The sequence below is a fragment of the Callorhinchus milii genome, unplaced genomic scaffold (genome assembly GCF_018977255.1).
Source record: "Callorhinchus milii isolate IMCB2004 unplaced genomic scaffold, IMCB_Cmil_1.0 Scaffold10, whole genome shotgun sequence".
NCBI lineage: Eukaryota > Metazoa > Chordata > Chondrichthyes > Chimaeriformes > Callorhinchidae > Callorhinchus > Callorhinchus milii.
In genome coordinates this window covers 12,689,854-12,712,451 of record NW_024704751.1, presented here as the reverse complement: position 1 = coordinate 12,712,451, position 22,598 = coordinate 12,689,854, and the positions used below count along the sequence as shown (strand labels likewise).

Genomic DNA, 22,598 nt, shown 5'->3' with positions numbered 1-22,598 from the left:
TCACTGGCTGCAACATGGAGATTACTCACAAGCATGGAATTATCAGTTCTGCTGGTAAAGTTCACTGTACACAGGTGGCTGAGTGTGCTTGGAGATGGAAAACCTCAATTCTTCTAGTGAAATTTGCTGCTTTCATACAGAATACAATCAGGTAGATTAAAGTTGGGAGAACTTAAAGTAGAGCATCAGTTATCACCATACCATTTACCCACACGAGCCCCTGTAACTGCGTGCACGTGAGCGGCTTTGCACAACTGGGCAAAGTCAGAAAGAGAGGCAGAGAGGGAGAGAGAATGGAGGACTGGCACCATGTAGCAGAGATAGTAAAACCCCTGATGGAACAAGCCTTCAGATAGCGTGGACGCCAAATTTATATTTGAGTGATGTCCAATTATCTACATTTTTTGCTCATCAGCAAAGGGATCGGTCCCAGTCAGTGTGGATAATCGTCTCTCCACTGTAATAACATTTTATTGTGTTTAGATTATTATGTTTGATTTGAAGAATAGGCAAGTTAAAAATGGAACATTGTCTCGTACAAAAATGTGCTGTATTAAAATGTTAAAAAGAATAATGTTGTTATACTGACCCCTCAAAAGTATTGCTCTATTCACTGACCCCCTAGTATTCCTTGGTTTCTAATATATAGCGATAACTTCATGACCAAGTCTGAATTGTAAAGCTGATCAATAAAATAGAAAGCTAGATGCTATAAGGGTTTTGTTTAATACAAAAAATCCTAATGAGAAAAGTCCAATTGAATGGCCTGTGATGATATCTAGCTTTCTTTTTTTATATAGACAAAAATAAAAATACCCCTGCCAGTTTACAAGTGTCCAGCCAAGTGTGAAAAGCATTGCCAGAGCACGTGTGGTGATGAAACACAAGACAGTTTCACATAAAAGTTAAATACAACAAATCGTTTTAAATTGCTGCCAAAAAGTACAACAGTTTTAGGGTTGGGGAGGGTGGCTGAAAGATACAAGGAGGAAGATACCAATATGCAATATGCAATATTCAGATATCTTGAAAGCATCTTAATGTACAGCAGCAATAAAGGTATGTAGATATTTACCTAGTCAGCTAGTTTCAAGACAAGATGTAGCCTGGGCGAGTATAAACGATGTGAGAGGAGTTGAACATATGCTTGAATGGAAGAATACTATTTAAAGTCAAATTTCGACAATAGTTCTAAGGTTGCAATTGGATAGGGTGGCAAGGGAGGAAGCAATTAAAATAAACTAGGTTGTGACAGTTGTGGTTTCCAAATTTGTCTTTAGTGATCAACTGAAGTTAGCAGCTCGGTCTAAAAAGGCGTTGGTTGGTCTTGTGGTTTCTTAGATATTGCGCTTCAAAATGATAGCTCCTGTACCCCGGTTTGTGGAAATAAACTCGCTTGACTGGAAGATGGCACAAAGTGTATATGTTTTGAAATAAAGGAGGGAGCAGGACAGTGCTAATTCATTCTAAATCCAGAACCCTGAAGCACATTCTGCAGACACTGTCTGCTCCCCTCACCCCTGCACCAGATTGTTCAGATTATATTAAGATATTAGAACCAGGCTGTGTTTCATCGTCCACCACTTTGGCCAATAAATGCCCGTCCTTCCTATACAAGGTGTCTGCTCTGCTTTACATTGGAGGGGTTTGAACACATATTGCACAATGATGCTTTAGACACAAAAAAAGGAACATACAAGAATGCACAAATTTAAATAAAATCGAACTATCATGCTATACTCGTTATGAACTGAGATTTCTCTTCAATTTGTACTGCAAATGTGAATCCATATTTCCTGCTGCTTTCCCAGTACAGCAACTCAACTGGTAGGTTTCTGGGTCAACACACAAAGTGATCATGATAGTCCAGCAGGCAAAGTCTCAACATAACAAATACAGTCAAGTATTTTTTTAAACCCAAGCACGCGAATAGTTTCTGCAACACATCACTTTCCAATCACCATCAAGTAGACACTTGAAGTGTCACTGTATTGTCATGGCAGCAGAAAATGGGTACTTGGAACACAAGCTTCTAACATGAATTAGGAACAAAAAAATGTTCCCAAAATTTTTCTTAAAAAAACATTGACTATAAAAGTTACCTCAACAAGAACATTTTTCTTTCAAAATATTGAAGTACAGTACAATCCACGTATAGTATATGCAGTTCTATTAAGCAATTTTGTTTATTTAAACAAGTCCCGTTTACTCCTGACTTACTGGTAAAGCGACTCCTGTTATATGCATGTGTAATTTATGAGGAACTTTGTCCAAACGTAGTGCGTATGACAGGATTCTACTGCACTTAACTTGGATTAAGGTTTCAGGTAAAATCATTTAGACAAAGACTTTAGTGCAAAATCTCCATTTAAAAAAAAAATTAAAATCATTCCCTGGGAATTTATCCATGGCAGCTGTTTGCCATACTATCAATCAGGATTGTCCTGGCAAAAACAGGGTGTCGAAACGTTATCTGGCCACTTGAACTATTAATCTACAAATGTAACGAGCTCAGATCTTTTAGCTGCCAATGTCTCCAAAATAGCTGACCACAGGAAATACATTACAGTTGTGGCAGCAGAAGTGGGTGAAGGAACTGACTGGAACGGACAGTCCAGCTGGCCATATAAAAATCAAAACAGAACGGTTTAAGATTACTGAACTGCTTTAAGACAGCGACAGATCCGAGACCCCAGTCGTCAGGCCAAAACAACCTGCAGTCGGGGGTGTGTGTCTTGCATCACAGGACATCTATAAGTGTTTACAGCAAAGAATCATTTCATGGAAGTTTTGGAATTAATAGTTATTTCCCAAAAATGTCAAACAGTGAAACATATTTACAGTCAACCTCGTTTTAACAATTTTTACCACAAACCTCAACCTTTTTAAGCTGCATCCAAGTCAGGAGCGGAGCTCAAGCTCCCTGCGATAGGAACTACTTTGCAGTTATTCACACGTGTGTAACAATGAGGTTTGCTGTACTTGTACAGTTTGGAAACACTTTTCTCTTTGTAGCTGTGTATTTCGAAGGGTTCCCTTTGAAAGTTTTGTACAATTAACACACTGGAAGCTACCGATGAAGAAGTATCCTACTGTTCATTTCCCACACACATACACACGACAATCTGTTTGCAAAAAGATTAAAAATAGATGGGAGTTTTACAACAGTGCTACCTCGTAGAAACAAGAGAGGAAAAAAAACAATATCAAAACTTGCTACTGAGTGCAGTAACAATTAAAATTCATTCATGCAACTTTTCCCTAGGATGTTCGGCCTTGGCGCCTTGAGGTAAAAAATATAAAATCAGTACAGTGAAAAATCACCACTACAGTCCTTATATAGTGCTTTTGATAAACTTTGAAGAACAATGGCTCATTTCTCTGTGCATTCAAACCCCCAATGAGTCAATGAGTCATTCAGTGCGTTGGATCTCATTCGCTGGTAAAAGTGCGGTCTGAAACCCGCTTGGCCCTTATGAGTTTTTAAAAACATTTTAGCACTAGATGCAAGGACGTTTCAGAGCGGCACAATGTGCTGAAAATCGCCGGAAACTCCAGCAGCTCTTACGCAAAATACATTGTGTGCTGGGTGTCGTGGTGAACCTGTACAGCCTTGGCGAGTGCCAGGGGGTCCCGTCCATTGCTCTGTCCAGATACGTGGCTTCCCTCAGCGCTGCGAAGATTAAAATTAGAAAAGTTACATCGTTGTCTTGTGCCGAAAATAAAAAAATACATCATGAACTTTCGATTCCCAATCCTGCCGACAGTTAGCACAAAATCCTCTTCCCACATACAATCACCATTTCTGTTCACAGAGAAGCTGTTTGCTTCTGTGAGTGCAAGTCTCCTCTCAGCTGAAGCTATAAATTCCATGGACCGAAACCGAATTCTAACGTGATACACCCCTTTCCCTCCCATGAAATGGATAGCCAGAATGTTGGTGTTTCTACAATATACAAAACCGTTCACCAACTCTGTCAAGCAAAGTTAACCAATAATATTTCAGTCCACAAAATATACAGCCGATTCACTTTACTGTATTCTGAGAAGCGCTTTGAGACGTCTAGAAGGCATGATAAGGTGCTATATTAAATACAAGGATTATTATTATTATTAATAATCAATCACAGAATTTCAAACAGAAACAGTCAATTGAACAGACAGAACTCTTCTTTACCTATCATGATCCTTGTCCACAAGGTGATACCTGGCTCTGAAAGCAACCAGTCTTGCATAATAGGCCGGCGCTGGGATGGAGACGGAGCGTGTGCAGCGCACATAGGTGTGACATAACTGATAGGTCAACAGCTGAAGTTCATCGGCTGAGAAGCAGTTGTCATCCCATAAGACGTGGTAGTGTGAAGGACGGCTGGTACCCTGGAGTCAACAAACATAGAAGAGAAGGTTTGTGGCTTTGGCAGCAACAGTGTTTGAAAATGGAACACAAATGGCCATCAGCAATACTTGAACTTTTAAAAAAATGTCGCGACCGAAGACTCGCTCAAGTGTGAGCTGGAAACTTGCTGAAAGGTTTTGAGAGAAAAGTTCTGCTGCTCACTTATGTCCCTGTCACCTCAAGTGAAACAAACAAAATAGGGAAATATGGCACCAGTTAAAAAAAACATAAAAATAATCTGAAAACTGCCAGATTAACGGTTACAGTTGGCTAAAATAAAAACCGACACACACAGAGGACTAGTGATGGTTAAAATGTTATATTAATATTACTAATAATAAAATGCTATACCTGAATTCCTGCGTGACTACACAGATAGAAGTCAAATTCGGAGGGATGAGTGATGGTGCTGTCAACAGTGGTGCCTGCAGGAACATTCCCACTTTTACCCACCTGTGGAATTAGATGATAGATTTATTATAGTGTAATAATAACAAATGCAGATGCACCTGCAAAAGTCTAACTCAAAGTCTTTCTATAGAAGTTCAGAAATATTAGAAAATATAACACAAACAATCCCGAGGACTCAAATGACATCAATGAGCAAGCATAATATAGTAATAGTAGTGTATCAGGGTACGTACCCTCTCACTTCTGTCAGCGCAGAAGAGTCGTGTGTGATGTCGCTTCTGAACGACGAGGTATGTTATGCCTGGTCTGTAATCCTCCTCCAGGCTGATACAAGCTTTCCGGATGGCAATAAGCTCAGGCCAAGCAACCTGTGTGTAGGTGTGAACAAACAAAATCCAGAAATGGTTAGGGCAAAAGCTAAGGCTTTAACAAGGCACCATTTCTATTTATGAAAAGGGCTCAAATGAGGCGAGAGGAAAAATTCCTCAATTTTGACTCTTGGAACTAAAGCAGCATGCAGTGGAGAGCACAGAAACACATCAGAGGAGTTGCTCAACATTGAAAGAGCAGGTGCAGGAATAATGCAACGTTCTAAACATTGGGAAACATCTGGAGCTGGTAAGAGAGTATTGAAAGCATCGGTACACACACCTGTTTCATCTGTCCCTCAGACACGCCTCCCCTGTAATAGATGATGCGGGTTGGCTTGAAGCGGGTCGATTTATAAAACTGGATGAGGAGTTCGCGCACCATGTTGGACAGGTCCTGGATAACCTCCTGACTGAATAGAAGCTCCTGAGAAGTTTCCTGTCTTGACGTCTGCACACGTACTGTGGCACAATATCGGCTGGGATGTCCGTCCATACTGCCAACCACCTACACAAGAAAATTAACATCTTATAGTTGCTAAATATTTAAACAATTTTCATCACCTAATCCATCCTTTAAGGAGTTAACCCCATTATAACATGATGATTTGAGTCTATTAACTCAGAGACACTCATATTATAACAAACCATAAATGGATGGCCAACTTCTTGCCTTGGTGTTTCCCTTGTTGTGGTGCTAACATTTCTTCGCAAGGAGATGTCAGCACCACCTCTTGCAGATAGCTCATTTATTGTTAGTTGGTTAGTAGTCGATCGGAGGATCATAAATAATAATAATTTGGTCACTCAATCCACAACTATTTGTGGGACACAGCTGCAATTGGCAGCTGCGTTCGGCCCACAAAATACAGCCACTACACTCTACAGTATATCCTGTGAAGCGCTCTAAGACGTCTCGAAGATGTGATAAGGCGCTGTATCAAATGCAAGGATTATTATTATCTTGATTTCACAGTTTAATACTCACAGCAGCAATGGAGGGCTTCTTGCCATCCCCGGCTGGTGGGTGTGTGACGTCTGCTCCCAGGAATATCACGGGTTGCTGGAACACTGACGGACTGCAGAGGACAATAACAATGGGTAAGGCTGACACTCAGACACCGAACTAGTGAATAATATCACTTTAATCTCTTGTGGAAAAGAGACAAGATTTAAGTGAATCCCCAAGCAAATGCAATGTTTTATATTCTCACAACTAACTTATTGGATCCAAACCGATATAGACTGCAGTGCTGGAACCCAAAGCGAGAGATCTGAATCACTATTTGTTCAGTATTATGAATGACACTGGGTTGCAAACATTTATATTGTACTTAAAATGAACATAGAAGATCAATCACAATGTTTGGTGTAACATTTCAGCACCTGAACTGTTAAGCAATGGGACAGAGTGTTTGGCAGATAGTGGGTAATTGGAGTTGAGGTACAGATCAGCCATGATCTTAAAGAATAGTGGAATAGGAGGAGGTGAATGGCCTACTCCTGTTCCTATGAAACTCACCGCTGATGAGGTACGAGGACGTTATTGATGCCACCAAGTTTTGCATTGATCTTCAAACAAAGGTTTGATAATGTCTGTGGAGATGTTTTGACGACATTCTTCACCTGAACACACTGTGTAGCCATCCCCAGGAGGGTGTCACCCACACGCTTCACCTCAGCTGGAAACAGAAATGCAATTTAAGCTTAGATATTAAGCGATATTCTGCAGTGAGTCATTTATTAAGCATGTTTCATTTGGTATACATTTCTATACAACAGCAAGTTGTAACTCAGCTGATTATGTATGTAAGATTTGTTTCCTCAAGAACACTGACTGCCCGCTTACTTTATACAAGTGTCTTTATGAGAGGATACAGAGCAAGAGTTGGCAAAGCATCACTTTAATCAGCCTCCAGGAAGCGTGAATATAGGAGTGACTCTCCAATTCCTAATGATATCATCAAAATTAAAAATATTCAGCTTCAAAACAATGTGGCTGCGCGTGACATCCTAAAACATAAGCTAAGGTATTAACTAACAGAGGAATGATTTATGCAAAGTTTTATTCCATCCCTGCCTCGACCAGGGCCCACAGTAGTTCAATTTGTGGGAATTAAAGTTATAAACCAAACATCATCTTACATACCGTATACAGGCGTTTTTCCTGGGAGGATAACGACAATCAATTGCAGACCTACATAGGTCAGCTTCAAGTGCTTAAACATAGGCTCTACACTGTCCGCTCCCTGTGCATATTTACAGAAACATGGCTGCCCCTGAATTGGCATCCCAGCATCTTTAGAGATCTTCCGCAGCTGGTCAGTGAAACTCCTGGAAAAGGGAGAGACATAGAAAAGCCAATCAGGTGGGTGAAGGTAGTCATGAACTTGTACTTACAGCTTAAGGAATACACATAGCCATTTTATACCCAATGCTATCACAATGTCAAACTGAGTGCCAACATAAAACTATCAATAATGGTTCCACTCCTCTCCCCATCCCTGGGACACAACAAGGCAAGAATTGCCAAGGGATCTCATGAGGTCACAAATCGTAAATTTTCCAAGAAATAGTTTCGCTGCAGAAATCAATTAGGAAAAGCATCAGGACGCTTACTTTAGAACTTCCTCCCGACACTGTTTCTGTGGTGCAAAGCAGGCGACTGCCCAAACTTTGATTTCAATGCCAGCATAAAACTGCTTGCCCCTCATGTCCCACACACCCTGATTGGGGGTAGCCACAGTCTTGTTCTAAAAAAAATTAAGAAAAACACACCAGAGGTTGAGAAGTTAAAAAGAACATATTACAGACAATTAACAAATACATAGTTTACAAAGATCGACCACTTTTGGTTTGGCAAACGTTTCTTTGCACGGTTCCCACTCTAAACTGCAAAAAAGTACTACTGGAAATCCACACCAGAAGCTGCAAGAATCAAGTGTCCAGGACCTGGATTTTCCTGTTTGGAATTGAGGGTCCAATCATGGTATCCGTTAAAGCCATTTCAGCAAAGTTTCAATGAGTTAAGACTGGACAGACTGCCTCCCTTACGGTTTTGAGATTGCTACAACAGAGGGTCAAACAAATTCAAAACCTGCGCAAAATTCAAGTCCAGTTTCAGGCAACAAGGTAACAAGGTTCATGCCCCAGGGATTTAGATGGAACAGAGCTTTGAGCAGATTTCTAACAGTTAGCCAGTAGAAAGCAGGAACTGTGCAAACAAAGAAAAACAGAAAATTAGCTAAATTTAAATACAATGATACTGCATTTAAACGCTGGTTCCGCCTTAAAATAAAAACTACCACTAACGGTTCTGAATAATCAGCTGATACTGAAAATAAATTAGAAGACAAAAATTATAATATCTTTGCAAACAAAAACAATTTGCAGTAAGACATCGTTAATCACTTTGAAGTGGAGTAGTCCTCATTCTTCAATTAAATTATCCTCCACATACTATGTGATAAAGTGCCAAAATCCAACAATTAAAGTTAACTCACAGGGACTGCCATCCCATTAAGAGATTTTGAGAGGAACCTAAACGGCTTCCCATGTAGTGCAAGTGCAAACCCCACCATGACCATCTTCAGGTCTTTTGAACAGAGGTGGCAAAGCAATGCAACATTTGGCAATGAAATCTCAGGCCCAATTCCGTTAAGGAGGAGCAATTATTCTTCAAAGCTTTCTGGTGAACTGTTGACAAAGAAAGTCGGCAACAATGTTCGCCGTGATTAACAAAGGAAGCTAGACTGGTCAACAAGTGTGAACAGATTTCTAATTTCAACCAGAAAGAACACAGCACTGATAGCAGATAAAGACTGAGGAATCCGAACAGGTACAGAGGGTAGAAAATATATGAAATAGAATTTCATTTCAAGATGAAGGATAATTCCACACAAAGGGAGAAATCTTTCTTCACTATTCTCCACACATCAAGGTTACCCTCTGAACTACCATTTCGCTCGGAGGAAGGGAAATGCAGAGCAGGGCAAGGTCGAAATGCAAACTGAAAGGTGAGGTCTGAGCTACGAAGTTACCTCAGGCGACTGCCTTGATAATAATAATAATCCTTGCATTTGATATAGCGCTTTTCATGTCTTCTAGACGTCTCAAAGCGCTTCACAGAATATAAGGTGAATTGACTGTATATTTGTGGGCGAAGCACAACAGTCAATTGCGCACAGCAGAGTCCCATAAACAGTCGTGGATTGAAGTGACCAATTTTATTATTGTTTTTTTTTCTTGAGGAATTATCATCAGGCGTGTGGAGTAAGGAAAATTGTCCAAGGTTTCACCTTGCCAGGAATCGAACCCAAGTCTCCCGCTTGTGAGGTGAGTGCTCTAACCACTGAACTACAGGCCTTGCAGACATCATACAAAACCATCCTGTTGTGGAGTCCTGTAGCTCAGTGGTTAGAGCACTCGCTTTGCAAGCGAGAGACCTGGGTTCAATTCCAGGCAGAGGGCGAAACCTTGGGCAAGTTTCCTTACTCCACACAGAGCCTAATAATAATCCCTCCAAAAATAAAAGCAATAATAAATTGGTCATTTTCAATCCACGACTGTTTGTGGGACACTGCTGTGCGCAATTGGCTGCCACGGTTCACCCACAAATATACACGAGTGCCTACTATAACCCATGCCTCCTTTCAGTCCCATATTTAGCATTACGGAAACTTTACCTCCTGATTTCTGCCAACAAGAAGTAATCTCAATGTTAACGAAACAGCAGGGCTAAGATGTAACAACTAATCCCATCTGAAAATAAACTAAATAATCACACCTTAACTTTGAAAAGTAGATTGATTGTGAAAATTTCACTGGGGATTGATGAGTAGACTTCTGAAGAAATTCCTTTGATATAAATGTAAGCAAACAATACAGTACTCTGATGCAAGTGGACTCTATGTTCCTTCTTATTCAGCAGGGAGATTTAATACAGTGTGGATCTTACAACTGAAAAAGATGTTACAAGGCTATCATGTAGACATACTGTGAAGGTGACCTTCAATGGCAACCTAATGAGTGAAGTCGTCAATCATAAGCTTGTATTTTAAAAGCAAGACTTTCTGGGTGTAATGAGTTTGACGATCTAACCAGGAGGAAATCAAACTTGAACAGAGATGACAGATTCAGCAATGAAATCCAGGCACTGGTCACGAGTATTACGGTGCATCGAGAACAATCCTTGCCCTTTCTCGAAGTCTATGATCTGTGGGAAATGGAAGCCTGCAGCATTTCCCATGGCAGGGAACTGGAACCTCCACTATTCTTGCTTTAGGCAGAAATCCATATGGTGGTGCTGAAATTTCGAACGATCAGATGCAAATTGTAGACAATCCATGCATGAAGAACATCTTGTGCTGAAGAAATCTACCCACAGATTTCCAAGAGTCTGCTGGGTTAGAAGTCATGTCACAACCTTGTCAAAATACTATGAGGCAACAATACCACAAGGCAAACTTCTAGATTGCCAGATCAGTTAAATTCAGCTGCCCACAATACACTGCTATAAATAGGCACAATTGGGAGAACCAGGCACAGTTTTGATCACAAGGACGGTAACTTTATATAAAACACTGCCCAGGTATTGCACTGAGTTTGGTAACATGGCAAAGATCACCAGGATTTCTTGGATGAGCTATGAGAATCGTCAAGATAAATTAGGACTGTTCAGATTTGAAAAACAATATCACAAATGTTCTATTGGGGTAGAATTGCCATGGCAGGACAAGAGGTTCAGGTCATTGAAGGGAAATTTTAAGATACACATAAGGCAAACCATTTGCCAATTACTTTCCAACGATACTTTCAAGTTACTTGCATATCCAGGTGCAAGTTATATGCTGAGTAAATCGTATTAATCTATGATGAACTACATACAAAGGCCAAAAAGATGCCACCCTATAAAAGAAACCCATTTTGATGGGGTGCAGAATGTAAGCTTGGTGCAGACAGTGAAGATGGCCACAGGGAGAGGGGACTTTATACAGTGTGGGAAAACTGGTATTGGTATAAAAGTAGTTGGAATTTTCCTACCCGAAAGCCTTTCTAACCTGTTGTATTTGGAGGATAACAGAAGAATGAGGATTGTATGGAAGCTAAAGAAACTTACGTTGAATAAAAACATGGAGCATCTTACATATACAGGAAAGTGATAAGCAAATCTAGAGGTCCGGCTAAGTGCAGAATATGCATCATTTTTGCTTAAAAGTTCAAAAATGCTGCAAAATTTTGAACCCGACTATTTGAAAATGCAAAATATTTACAGGTTATGTGCGTAGCTACAACAGGAGCACACAACTGTTTCTACTGTCAGCTTGTTCACAACACACCAAAACATAGGTTAAGTTCAGCATGAACACAGGCATGAACAGTGTGCCATTTCTATATTGGAAACCTGTTTTTGTTCCACTTATGGAGGTAAAAATCATCTGGCTTACTGTTAGTTCTCAACGTTGTCAGCAAATAGAATCACACCTTTATGCCAGATGTGGAAATAGTGTTTGAAATTTAAATTGTTTCAACTCTGATGCAATCCAATCATTGATCTTTTATGGGTTTTGTTGGTTACAGAACAGCCTGTGAATCAGGTTTTAAGCCAATGGAAATCAGTTTTTGTTTTAAAAAAATAATAATTTGGCCACCTTTCAAAATAGCTGGTGGAAGCTAGAATAAACGAAGAAAATATTGAAATTAGAAAGGACAGAGAAAAGAGAATAAACAAAGTTAACATGTTACTCTCATTTTGGGGGGTGTTTTAGTGGAGTAGGAGATGACAGTAATAAAGCTGGCTGCTGTTTTGAGTAACCTACTAAATCAGAACTAATAATTTTCAACATCATAGTGTGATGGTATCAAAAGGCACTGTTTGCTTAACAACCGCTGAACTTCCTACGTCAAGTGGTGTACAATTAAGTAGGCTTGCTAACCTCACATTGTATTTAAACCGTTTTACTTCCACAAGTAGATTTTTTAAACATTATCAAGATTGTCTTAGTGGGACCTCTGTGAATTGGTATTTGTGTACCACTTAAGTTAAAATAATTCATCTCATTATTTTGAGGTATAAAACATAAATCAAGAGTCTCCCACAATTTGGACCAAATTTCATTCTATATTCAAATGATGGTGTCACCGCAGAATTTTAGTTCACCGCTAGTTTTCACAAGTAACGCTCATCAGTTAATAATCAGTTAGGCTGATTTCAGATAACCCTCCTCCCCCTGCTGGACATACAAGTAATTTATTTAGCCATTTTTGTGCATTATGATACAGAACTCCAAGGCAATATAATCCAATTAATCCCAAGTTTTCGCTTAAATACTGAAAACTTGGTATCAATTCAAAACAAATGTCATGTGTTTAAATCGAAGTTGGTAGAAAATGGCTAAAGCTCTGTTCATCAATTAAACTTTGAACTACAGAATGTAATACACCTCACCTCCCCTTCCTACAGGGGAAAGAAAATCCCACGTTTGCATGAAACAAATTAAGGAAACTTAAGTGCTACAATAACACCCATTTCGACAGGCAGCAGTTTGGACCTTTTAAAGATACAGTTCTAACCAGCAGACTGCAGTCTAACAAGGATTGTCACTTGCCAGAATGAACAGTTGCTGATAAACATTTTAAAAAAGTAGTTTTGCAGTATGGCTCATACATATTGCATAACAAGCAGTGTGCTGTGTCACTTACTTCAAGTCCTGTGCATTCACAATTCCAGCTGCTTCCGTCCAACATCAGACTTACCCTGCCTCCATACTGGAGCATTGGTGCTGGGAGCACTCGGCCTGTGACCTCAGTCATTTCATTATGAACCACAATACCAAATTCCTTCAGATAGGGATCTGGGCCACCGACCATACTGTTACTCTTCACCTTTTGCATTCAAATTAAAAAAAAAGACATACATAGAAATACATCAGTGGTTACAAATGGTTTCAAAGATGAAAGCAAATCAATAAACTGTACAGATTCAATGGCATCAACTCTCTAGAGTTATCTCATATGGTTTACATTATTCAAACATTTTTTATTTTATATTATTTATTTAAGTATTTATCATTTATATTTTCACCCGTAAAATACAGTCAATTCACTTTACACTTTATTCTATGAAGCGCTTTGAGACATCTCAAAGACGTGATAAGGTGCTATATCAAATGCAAGGATTATTAGTATTAAAAGATGCATCAAATGATTACTATTAAATCATCATACATGACGTATAAATGAATAGAGACTTTTTAAATGTTTCTTGCAGTCAATTACAAAATTAAGTGTTTCAAAACGATCTATGTTGCCCCAGTGGCTCAGTGACTGGTTACCAGAGTACCTCGGATATTCAGAATGTTACACCTGATCCTCACTCACCAGACGGCTGATCTCCTCTTGTCTGTCGGGGGCTGATCGTGCTGTTGCTTTGATCATAGTTGATGTCTGGTTGTCTGTTAGTTTCTTGATACAGCGTTGGCCTGCCACAATATTACACACCTAGACAGGAAGATTAGTTGTCTTTAATATCCGCAAGATTATTTTTTGTGCTTGGAACTCTTAATAAAAAGCTTAACGCAGAAGAAGAACTTGAGGTAGGGAGTGTCTACTTTGTCACTCGCAAAACAGTCACACCACTTTACAGTGTATCTTGTGAAGCACTTTGAAACGGTGCAAAGATGTAATAAGCCACTATATCTCTCTATGGCATACATCTGTGAACACCTTACAAATAAAAAAAAATGCCTCAAAGCACTTTAAGGAAGTAAAGCCATGAAAAAGCAAAGTGAATGCCGTTACTCAGGCAAACAGCAGCTAATCTGTGCCAGCCTCACCTCTAGTGGCAAGTAGGTGTGTTTCTGTTCCTGTCCCACCTGTAGGCAAGGCAGGTGAGGATATTTAAGCTGTAGGTTGTATTTCTGTTTGAAATATTGTGCCACTGTGCACTCCATTGCTTGCCCGTTTTCCAGTTGTAGAGGAAACCTGGGGAGGCAGAAATGGGGCAAGCATTACGGGAACCTGCTAAAAATAATCAGAATGAATACCAGGGAAAGTAATAATAGAAGAGCAGATTGCAGACTCCAGCCAGGCTGATCTACATTACCAGGTTATGGGCCCTTTGAGAAAATGATGTCAGAGGAAATGTTAGAAGAAATCGGCAAAGCTGCGAGGTTTGGATCGAAAGTGTGGAGTATACGTTACGCTTTATTTTGTAAACAATCCGGGACTCTACCCCGTGTGAAGGGCGCTATATAAATGCTAGGTGTTGTTACAAATGGTCACCAGTAAAGATTGTTACCTACTAACTCAAAGCATTCAATATCTACAAGCTACCTGAGCAATATTGGATAGACTGCCCTTGAGATTCTTTAAAAAAAATGATAGAGAAAATGAGCCAAGCCCTTATCAATATGAAGAAGCAGCGTAGAGAGCAAAATTAAAAACTGGTTTCATACTTGTAGCAGCAGAACTGCCCGAGACTATGATTATAGGCTCATCTAAAGTGAAGAGGTCACACATTTCATGGAATATTTCCGGTCAATCGAACATCAACAAATTAATGAAACAGAGGGATGAACAGAGAGTATTTGAGTGTTAGCTGTGTGTACGTACGTCTGGTGACTGGCCGGCCGTCGGGTGACATTACACACTCGATATTTTCTTTTCATCTGTCCACAGTGAGTGACTTCCACTTTCAGACCTGAACAGACAGTATGCAGAGTTCCTCTCACTTACAGAAAGCAGTGTTAGCACATAAGAATAATGAACAAACATATTCAAAGTCAAAACAAAAATACCAAAGATAAAAATATTATTTTATTACTTAGGCAGCAATATTAAAAAAAGTAGAAGATTCCATCAGCATCATAGAAGCAGCTAAAGCATTCTAGTTTCACAACTGCAACCATAAGTTAGTATTTTATTTTAACTGTTCATTTGTAGGTTGTGAAGTACAAGCACAGAAATAGTAGGGGAACTAAACCTGCCCAAATTAGTAACTCAAACTCCTATTTTTGAAAATCAGTTTTTTTTAACGTGTTGTTGACACATTTATGAAAGTTCTCTTTTCTTTACTGGAACGTGTATACGTTTAATGAAGTACAAATGCTGATGCTTGATCCTATTTAAGTACAAGTAGGTTAAGGAAAGATTACCTACGCAGTAAGTTGTTCAATGTTTTAAGATGGAATCTTCTACACACTGTTGGAATGGAGCCAGACCTGGATCACGTTCTGGGAATATGTATTGTGTAGGGAGCTCAGTCAACATACAGACTGGCCTTGCCTGACGTAGAAATTTATTATAGGAGAGTGTTGCTCACCATGTGGTATTTCCCAGAATACAATCCACATCTGGTTCAACTATTGCAGTGTGAAGCGCACATAGTATCTCAGAAAAACTCCATACTTTTGATTAAGACGTCTAAGACATGATAAGGCACTATATGAAATGCAAGGATTATTATTATTTATTATAAAACTGTGGGGAGGGGGGGGGTCATCGTTAAGTTATATGGATCTAAATTAGTGACTAGACTAATTAAATTAAGCTAACAAAACTACAAAACAATCAGTGAGCAAGAATACTCCCCAGGCTTGTGTAATAGTCTATGGAATTATTCAAAAAATGTCAGTACCGCCAATGGAGGGATTGATATTATTACAAAAAATTGATAAAATCCTCATTAAATCACATTTGATTCTAGTATGTTGCTACACAGAACAAAATAGGCTCTTGATTTAGCTGTGGGTTGGAATAAACACATTACCTCGTATTTCTTTGGTAAATTTCACACGTTGAGAATCAGTCAGTGGTTTGGTTTGCTCATTGATGTTCTGGATATCTAACACCTCACACATGAACTCAATGACGGGCTGAGCTCTGTAAAACGCTGTGGCAGATACTTGAAGACACAGGAAAATTATCAGATTTCCTCAAAGCAAAATTAGCACATTCTAAAAGAAATATTAAATTCACATTCTCCGTCACACTCTCCATTTTGTTACATTGGTCCCTTTTAAAGGTGGGGGGAGTCTTTGAACTTTGATACAGAAGATAGCAATCCAGTAGCACTGACAGGAGGAACAGAACTAAGTATGCGTCTGAAAATGTATTCTGAAGCGTGATTAAAGGTCATCTGACTGTCTGTTGGTTGAATTTCTTGGAAAAACTGCTCATGGGTGACATGCCACTGAAAGGTCATGGCAATTTGTACAGAGGCTGAGTGGAACACAAAGATTGTAAGGTCTAAGAGGAAACGGTCACAAGTGGTTAAGAGACGTCAGGTACTGGACCACAGCCAACCCTCCATTTTCCATAGATAAGGCATAGCTCAACTGTAGCCAATCCAAATATTTATCAAATTCAAGGATTAGTATTATCTAAATTATAAGTATTTCACCTGTATTTCTTTTTTTGACAAATAGGATGCAATGACATTTTAGGCATTCTGAGTTTAATATATCTTGGCCAGCATATATCTAATTGAGGTTGTTACAGTTAAGGTTTGGAATGATATGCAATAACCGATTTCAGCACAAGCCTTTACAAAAGAGTCACGTATATTGTTACTTCCTCATTAACCATGGCATTTGCAACTAACTCACCATCAATGTTCAACATCATATTCCACATGGCGGGCCGGACAGACTGGTGGAAACCAAACCACACCTCCCTGCCCCCACCCAGAGGGTGATAGTAACCTTCTGGAGGAGAGAAAAAGGAACGACCCACTGGTGTATACCTGAGAAAGAAAGGGACAAAAGCTATCCTTAAAACTCCATACAAGGGGTCCATTCCAGCTTTGTATCTCTTCACTATGCATAACTACTGTTATGGTAGACTATGACAAATGAATGAAAATGTAATGGATTATTTTTAAAAGGTTCATCCGGGTAATCCAGGTATACCTCATTGATGGAAGGTGCCTTGTGACAACGTCAAGTGCCTGTACACAGTCTTCAGGGACTTCACTGAGACGTCCTGCCAAAGCTTCCAACAGCAGTTGCAAGCTGACGACTGAGACCCACTGAATAGAAACCTTAAAGGTCTGGTCTTTGCCTTCCCCAGGAAGAGTCACCTCTAAATCAACCTGTAACAAAAAGTTTAACTCATTGAATATCCTTTTTCGAACTTGGAAGTAATGGCTTAACATTAATAATTTGTAGAAAAAACACCATCTTATAGTCACTGTTGACTGCAATAGAATTTTTTTAAAGAAATTAAAATGTTCACTTGTACGGAAGGCAGGACAAACCAATGCAGATCACTGATAATGGTTCGAAGCTTAGCTGGGGAAACAGTTGTGTTGGTAACATTAACTGTGAACCATTGCATTATATACATTTCTGCATAGATAGAGAAAAAGTGTTTTGTTTATTAATGAAATTTATCTTGAAGTTTTAAAATAAGATCTTGAAAGACCACTTGCTTACCCTCTCACGACCAATTGGTAATGGATTTGCCGTGTACATGTTCCTTTTACCATCGTAGCCTGGCTGTCGATCTCCAAATATTTGCATCTTGAAGTGTCGGACCATGGTGTCCACCACTTCTCTGGAAAAGGGGGGGAGAGAAAGACACAGATTTGAAAGTTGAATATCTGGAGGCACAAAGTCACTGTCATTTTAGAATCTAATTACTCAAACAATAACTACAGCTGGATGCTTTAGACATGAAAAGGCAAACTCTATGACACAACTCTTCTCTAACCAACTACAAGCAGACCAAGCACAGTATCTTTGTCAGAGAGTACAATGTACGTCTGCAGCAGAGAAGGTAAAGTTCATGTTGCCTAGGAATAGGAAGAAGTTACTCCACCAACTTGTCTTGCCATACAGTGGTTTCTGACAGTTTTCATCACACTTCCTGTCTGGGGTTACAAACATAGTTTTAAGCAACAGTCCTATTATTTTCATTGTGCACTTATACAGGGAACTATTAACTTTTCATCAAAGTTCCAGCCAGCTAGAAATCTTCATCATCTTCATGAATGTTAGGGGTTACCAAAAAGGGGCTCTTCATTCAGTTTCACTGTAGTTTGTTACAGGTGCTAATAGGCTTGTGAAAGAAAGAACCTTTTAGTTATACTTTAAAAAAACTAGTTTGTTCTCACCTGTTGACCCTGCGGGGACGTTTCTCTGGTTTAATGTCCACCTCATAATGGTAAACATCAATTTTGGGGATTTGAACCTGAAAATGGTTGGCGAGCAGTCGGATAGGTTTCCCCACTGTGCCGAGCCCAGGCCTGCGAGGCGGCTGGAACAAGCTGGTTGTTGCAGGAGGTCCTACAAATAAGGACATTAGAATAATATTATTATTAATAAGAAAGCGTCAACGTAGCTTTGTCAATTATCAATAGCTGTACGGATTATCAAATGTTAGGGAAAGGCTGCATTAAACAAAATTCTCACTCTTTCAAAAAGGAAATGAATGCCCTTCATTATAATCTATTTATTTGTAATAAAATCATAAAATGCAGCCCCCTGGATATAGAAAACATTCCTTTATAGACGAACGATCAGATGTAAAACGTGAATTAAGTAGCAACACCAAAGAAAGACAAAACATCTGAATATTCAATAACTAGTTACTAAAACCATTTAATAGGAATTTTAAAACATTTATAAATCAACTACCAAGGGAAGTTTTCCATTATGATGTGAATATCCAACTCAAATAATGTTAAATGACATTTCATTGTCAAATATTGTACTGTCTATACGCCAACCACAAGTGTGTGGAAAGTTGCACCTTAAATAATTTGGGCTTTCTTCAGTTGAGTACAGGTTTGCAACTACCAAAGAAACAATTCATCAAAGTAAGAAGTAAATGATTAGTTAACAACCAATGGAAGCATATTTTAAAATCATCATTGTGTACATAATAGTATAAAATTTATCTTAAAATGACAGTCTTTAACCAAACTGAGCAAATTAGGGTAGAAGTATCATTATTCATAAACAACACGATAGATTTAGATTGCAAATTTGCTTCATAGGCCAACTGCATTTAAAAATTAATTTTCCTTGCACGTCTATGTAACAATATACTTTTCAACTACATTAAAATGAGTTACATCTTCAGGAAAACAAATTGCAAATGAGGTAGCAATTTAAAACAATCTTTTAACAGAAATCAGCTTAAACTACCAAATGTCCTGTGTAAAACTGAGTTAATAGGGAGCAAACCCCCCCCCAAAACATAACTTTTTGCTCATATGACAATAAATTACATTTCAATAGCGCCTTTCACTTCGGGAGGACATCCCAAAACCCTGATACGATAACAATAATAAATATAACAACAATCCTTGCATTTGATGGAACCAATGTCTACACTTAACCCATGAGCAAACATGCCCATGGTTCAGCCGTTCTTAATACCAACATATCCTCCATTTCATTTCATTAATGACCATTAGCCGCTAACTCAGACAGGAGGAGAGCTTGGCAGTCCCGCAGGAAGTCTCAATTCACCATTCTTAAACATTCAAACGTACTGAACAGCATTCACACCCGAAAAACAAAGTTCAAGAATTCCACTGTCAGGTACAGTGGCAGTTCTATTTACAGAGACTGTGTCCATGTACTCTCAGCCCTGATCTTTACCCCCCCCCCCCCCCCCCCAGGGTCTTGCTCAGCTCCAGCTGCTTGTAAAGAAACACCAACCCCCCAAAAACACAACACGGAACCCCACAGCCGCCGTACTGTAGATTTTACTTCTGATCTCGTTGTCATTACTTCCCTCCCTCCCCTCTGTGCGGGGGGGGGGGGGGGGGGGGCAATAAAACGTCTGTCTGTCTCTGTCTCTCTCTCTGTCTGTGCTTTCACTTATTTCTTTAAAAGGCCCTCGTGTGCACGTAATCGAACCGCACAGCCTTCCACCACCACCACACACACCAACCCACCAGTGGCATTGCAGTCGGGACCCGCGCCCACAGCGCTCCACGTTACATTGCCCCCCTCCCGCTCTCGGAAAGAAACCCCGACTCACTCACTCACTCACTCACTTTCTCGCGTTTAAATGCCCACCGCACGGCCATATTGTTCCACTGCACCTAATATAAACACGTAGCGCAAAAGCCTTTCTCTCTCTCTCTCTCTCGTTTTTCCTACGTGATTCTGAACCGTCTGCTGTCAGTGAGCTGGAAGCCTAACCCCCTGACCCCCCCCCCCCTCTCTCTCTCCCTCCCCCCTTTACCAACCCTAAAAACCACTACCTGTTTTTTTTTTTGCTGCTAATAACAATCGCGACAGCGGTGAAGGTACTCGCGTTTTGATACGAGAACCGGTTTGACCCCCTCTCCATGAGCAAAAGTGCACATGGTGTTCAGCTGCTCCTCCAAACGTTAATAACATCTCCTCGGTTTCACTCCGTCGTGACAGCTAACAGCTAAAATAGGGCTACAAAGTTCTGCTCGCAGTGGATCCCTGGGCGGTGGGACAGCCCCCAGGGGTGGGGGGGGGGTGCCAGGGGTGGGGGGGGTGCCAGGGGGGGGGGTGCCAGGGGTGGGGGGTGCCAGGGGTGGGGGTGCCAGGGGTGCCAGGGGTGGGGGTGCCAGGGGTGGGGGGTGCCAGGGGTGGGGGGTGCCAGGGGTGGGGGGGTGGGGGGTGCCAGGGGTGTGGGTGCCAGGGGTGGGGGGTGCCAGGGGTGCCAGGGGTGGGGGGTGCCAGGGGTGGGGGGTGCCAGGGGTGGGGGGGTGTCAGGGGTGGGGGTGCCAGTCTGTGTCGTCTTCACTGTAAAGGCTTTTAGCAACTCCCTCGTCGTCGTCCCCCACCCCGAGCCCGGGGTGAGTTTCCGGGCCTGTCCACACTCGCACCATAAACTCTCTCTCTCTCTCTCTGTTTCTCTGTCTCTCTCTCAGCACTGCTTCTTTTTAATTAAAATAATACAAACACAAACAGAGAGACAGAAACACAGACACAGACAGAGACACAGACAGACACACAGAGACACAGACAGACACAGACAGAGACACAGACAGACACACAGAGACACAGACACACACACAGAGACACAGACACACACACAGAGACACAGACACACACAGAGACACAGACAGACACACAGAGACAGACAGAGACACAGACAGACACACGGACAGACAGAGCCAACAACACGACACGGCGCAAAGTCCTCGCCTCTCCTTTCCCTTTGAGCTCCAGTGATAGTTTTCCCTGTTGTTGTTGTTGTTGTTGTTGTTGGTGTGTGTGTGTGTGGGGGGGGGGGGGGGGGGGAGGAGAGGGGGGAGGGAGGAGAGGGGGGGGGGGGGAAAGCTCTTTTTTTAATTAAAAAACCCACTCAAACCCCAACTCCTTCCCGATCCCGATCCCTCCCAAGACCTTGGGCGGGTGGCGCGCGGCCTTCCTCTCCCTCTCGAGGTGCGTAACGGCCGCCAGAGGCCTCTCTCTCCCTCTCCCCGCCCTCCCCTCCCCTCCCTCCCCTCACACTCTCCCTCCCCTCACGGCCAGGGCCCAAACGCCAGCACCGAGGGAGAGGAGGAGGTTCTGGAAGGTTCTTTCCCCAAACCCAGCGGCCGGGCAGGGAGTGAGGGAGTGAGTGAGTGAGGGAGGGAGGGAGGGAGTGAGGGGGGAAGACTGTGACTCGACTCCGCGGCTGTGAGGCCCAGTGAAGCCGCTGCTCGGCCTCTCCTGTCAGGTGTGTGTTTGGGGCCTGAAGTACAGTAGCGCCTTCCCCCCTCCCCACAGCCCCCACTCACTCACTCCCCCCCACAGCCCCCACTCACTCACTCCCCCACTCACTCACTCCCCCACTCACTCACTCACTCCCCCCCACAGTCGGGCTCTGTAGCCTTGAATCGTCGCTCATAATATTTTGGTAAAATGGTGATCATTGTGTGATCGAGTCCCTGACTCACCCGCCGGCCCCACCGGCTCCATGACTGGCGCTGGACGTGCGGTCGGGTCGGGTCGGGTCGGGTCGGGCCGCCCGCGGTGCGCTGCTCCCTCTCCGCTGCCCCAATCGGTACAATAGTCGGACTTCCCAACCGACTCTTTCGCAGCGAGACGGACAACACCAGCACTGCGCAGGCGCGGCTCCGCTGGCGCGCGTGCGCGGCGAGGGCCCTGTTTAAAGTGCCCTAATTGTGTGTGTGTGTGTGTGTCTGTCTGTCTGTGTCTCTGTCTGTCTCTGTCTGTCTGTCTGTCTGTGTCTGTCTGTGTGTGGGATCACAGCTGAGTGTGTGTCTGTGTGTCTGTGGGATCACAGCTGAGTGTGTGTCTGTTTGTCTGTGGGATCACAGCTGAGTGTGTGTCTGTTTGTCTGTGGGTTCACAGCTGAGTGTCTGTCTGTTTGTCTGTGGGTTCACAGCTGAGTGTCTGTCTGTGTATCTGTCTGTGTGTGGGTTCACAGCTAAGTGTCTGTGTGTGTGTCTGTCTGTCTGTGGGATCACAGCTGAGTGT

General features: G+C 41.6%; 1 protein-coding gene across 2 annotated transcripts; it reads right to left on the bottom strand.

The window, feature by feature from the left end:
- Nucleotides 1-905: 905 nt before the first annotated feature.
- Nucleotides 906-22,211, bottom strand: ago4 (argonaute RISC component 4). 2 transcript variants are annotated; one of them, XM_007908746.2, is made up of 19 exons: nt 22,055-22,211; nt 18,290-18,461; nt 17,610-17,730; nt 17,085-17,266; nt 16,782-16,918; nt 15,944-16,078; nt 14,788-14,905; nt 14,010-14,157; nt 13,555-13,674; nt 12,877-13,059; nt 7,795-7,928; nt 7,325-7,509; nt 6,698-6,857; nt 6,164-6,254; nt 5,459-5,683; nt 5,041-5,175; nt 4,748-4,849; nt 4,178-4,377; nt 906-3,673 (listed from the first exon to the last, which is right to left on the bottom strand). In XM_007908746.2, the coding sequence occupies exons 1-19, from the start codon at nt 22,074-22,076 to the stop codon at nt 3,565-3,567; spliced, it is 2,679 nt and encodes an 892-aa protein (XP_007906937.1). In that variant the 5' UTR covers nt 22,077-22,211; the 3' UTR covers nt 906-3,564. The 2 variants fall into 2 exon arrangements, with proteins under 2 accessions (XP_007906937.1, XP_007906938.1); XM_007908747.2 differs by having other exon boundaries at nt 14,788-14,875.
- Nucleotides 22,212-22,598: the final 387 nt, after the last annotated feature.

Bases quoted from the DNA above. Each gene is read 5' to 3' on its own strand.
- ago4 (XM_007908746.2), bottom strand. From the start codon at position 22,076: ATGGAGCCGGTGGGGCCGGCGG. The intron at 18,462-22,054 runs GTGAGTCAGGGA...CCTTATTTGTAG, and splicing joins GGAGCCGGTGGGGCCGGCGG to GACCTCCTGCAACAACCAGC. The intron at 5,176-5,458 runs GTGTGTGTACCG...ACCTACACACAG, and splicing joins CTGAGGGACAGATGAAACAG to GTTGCTTGGCCTGAGCTTAT.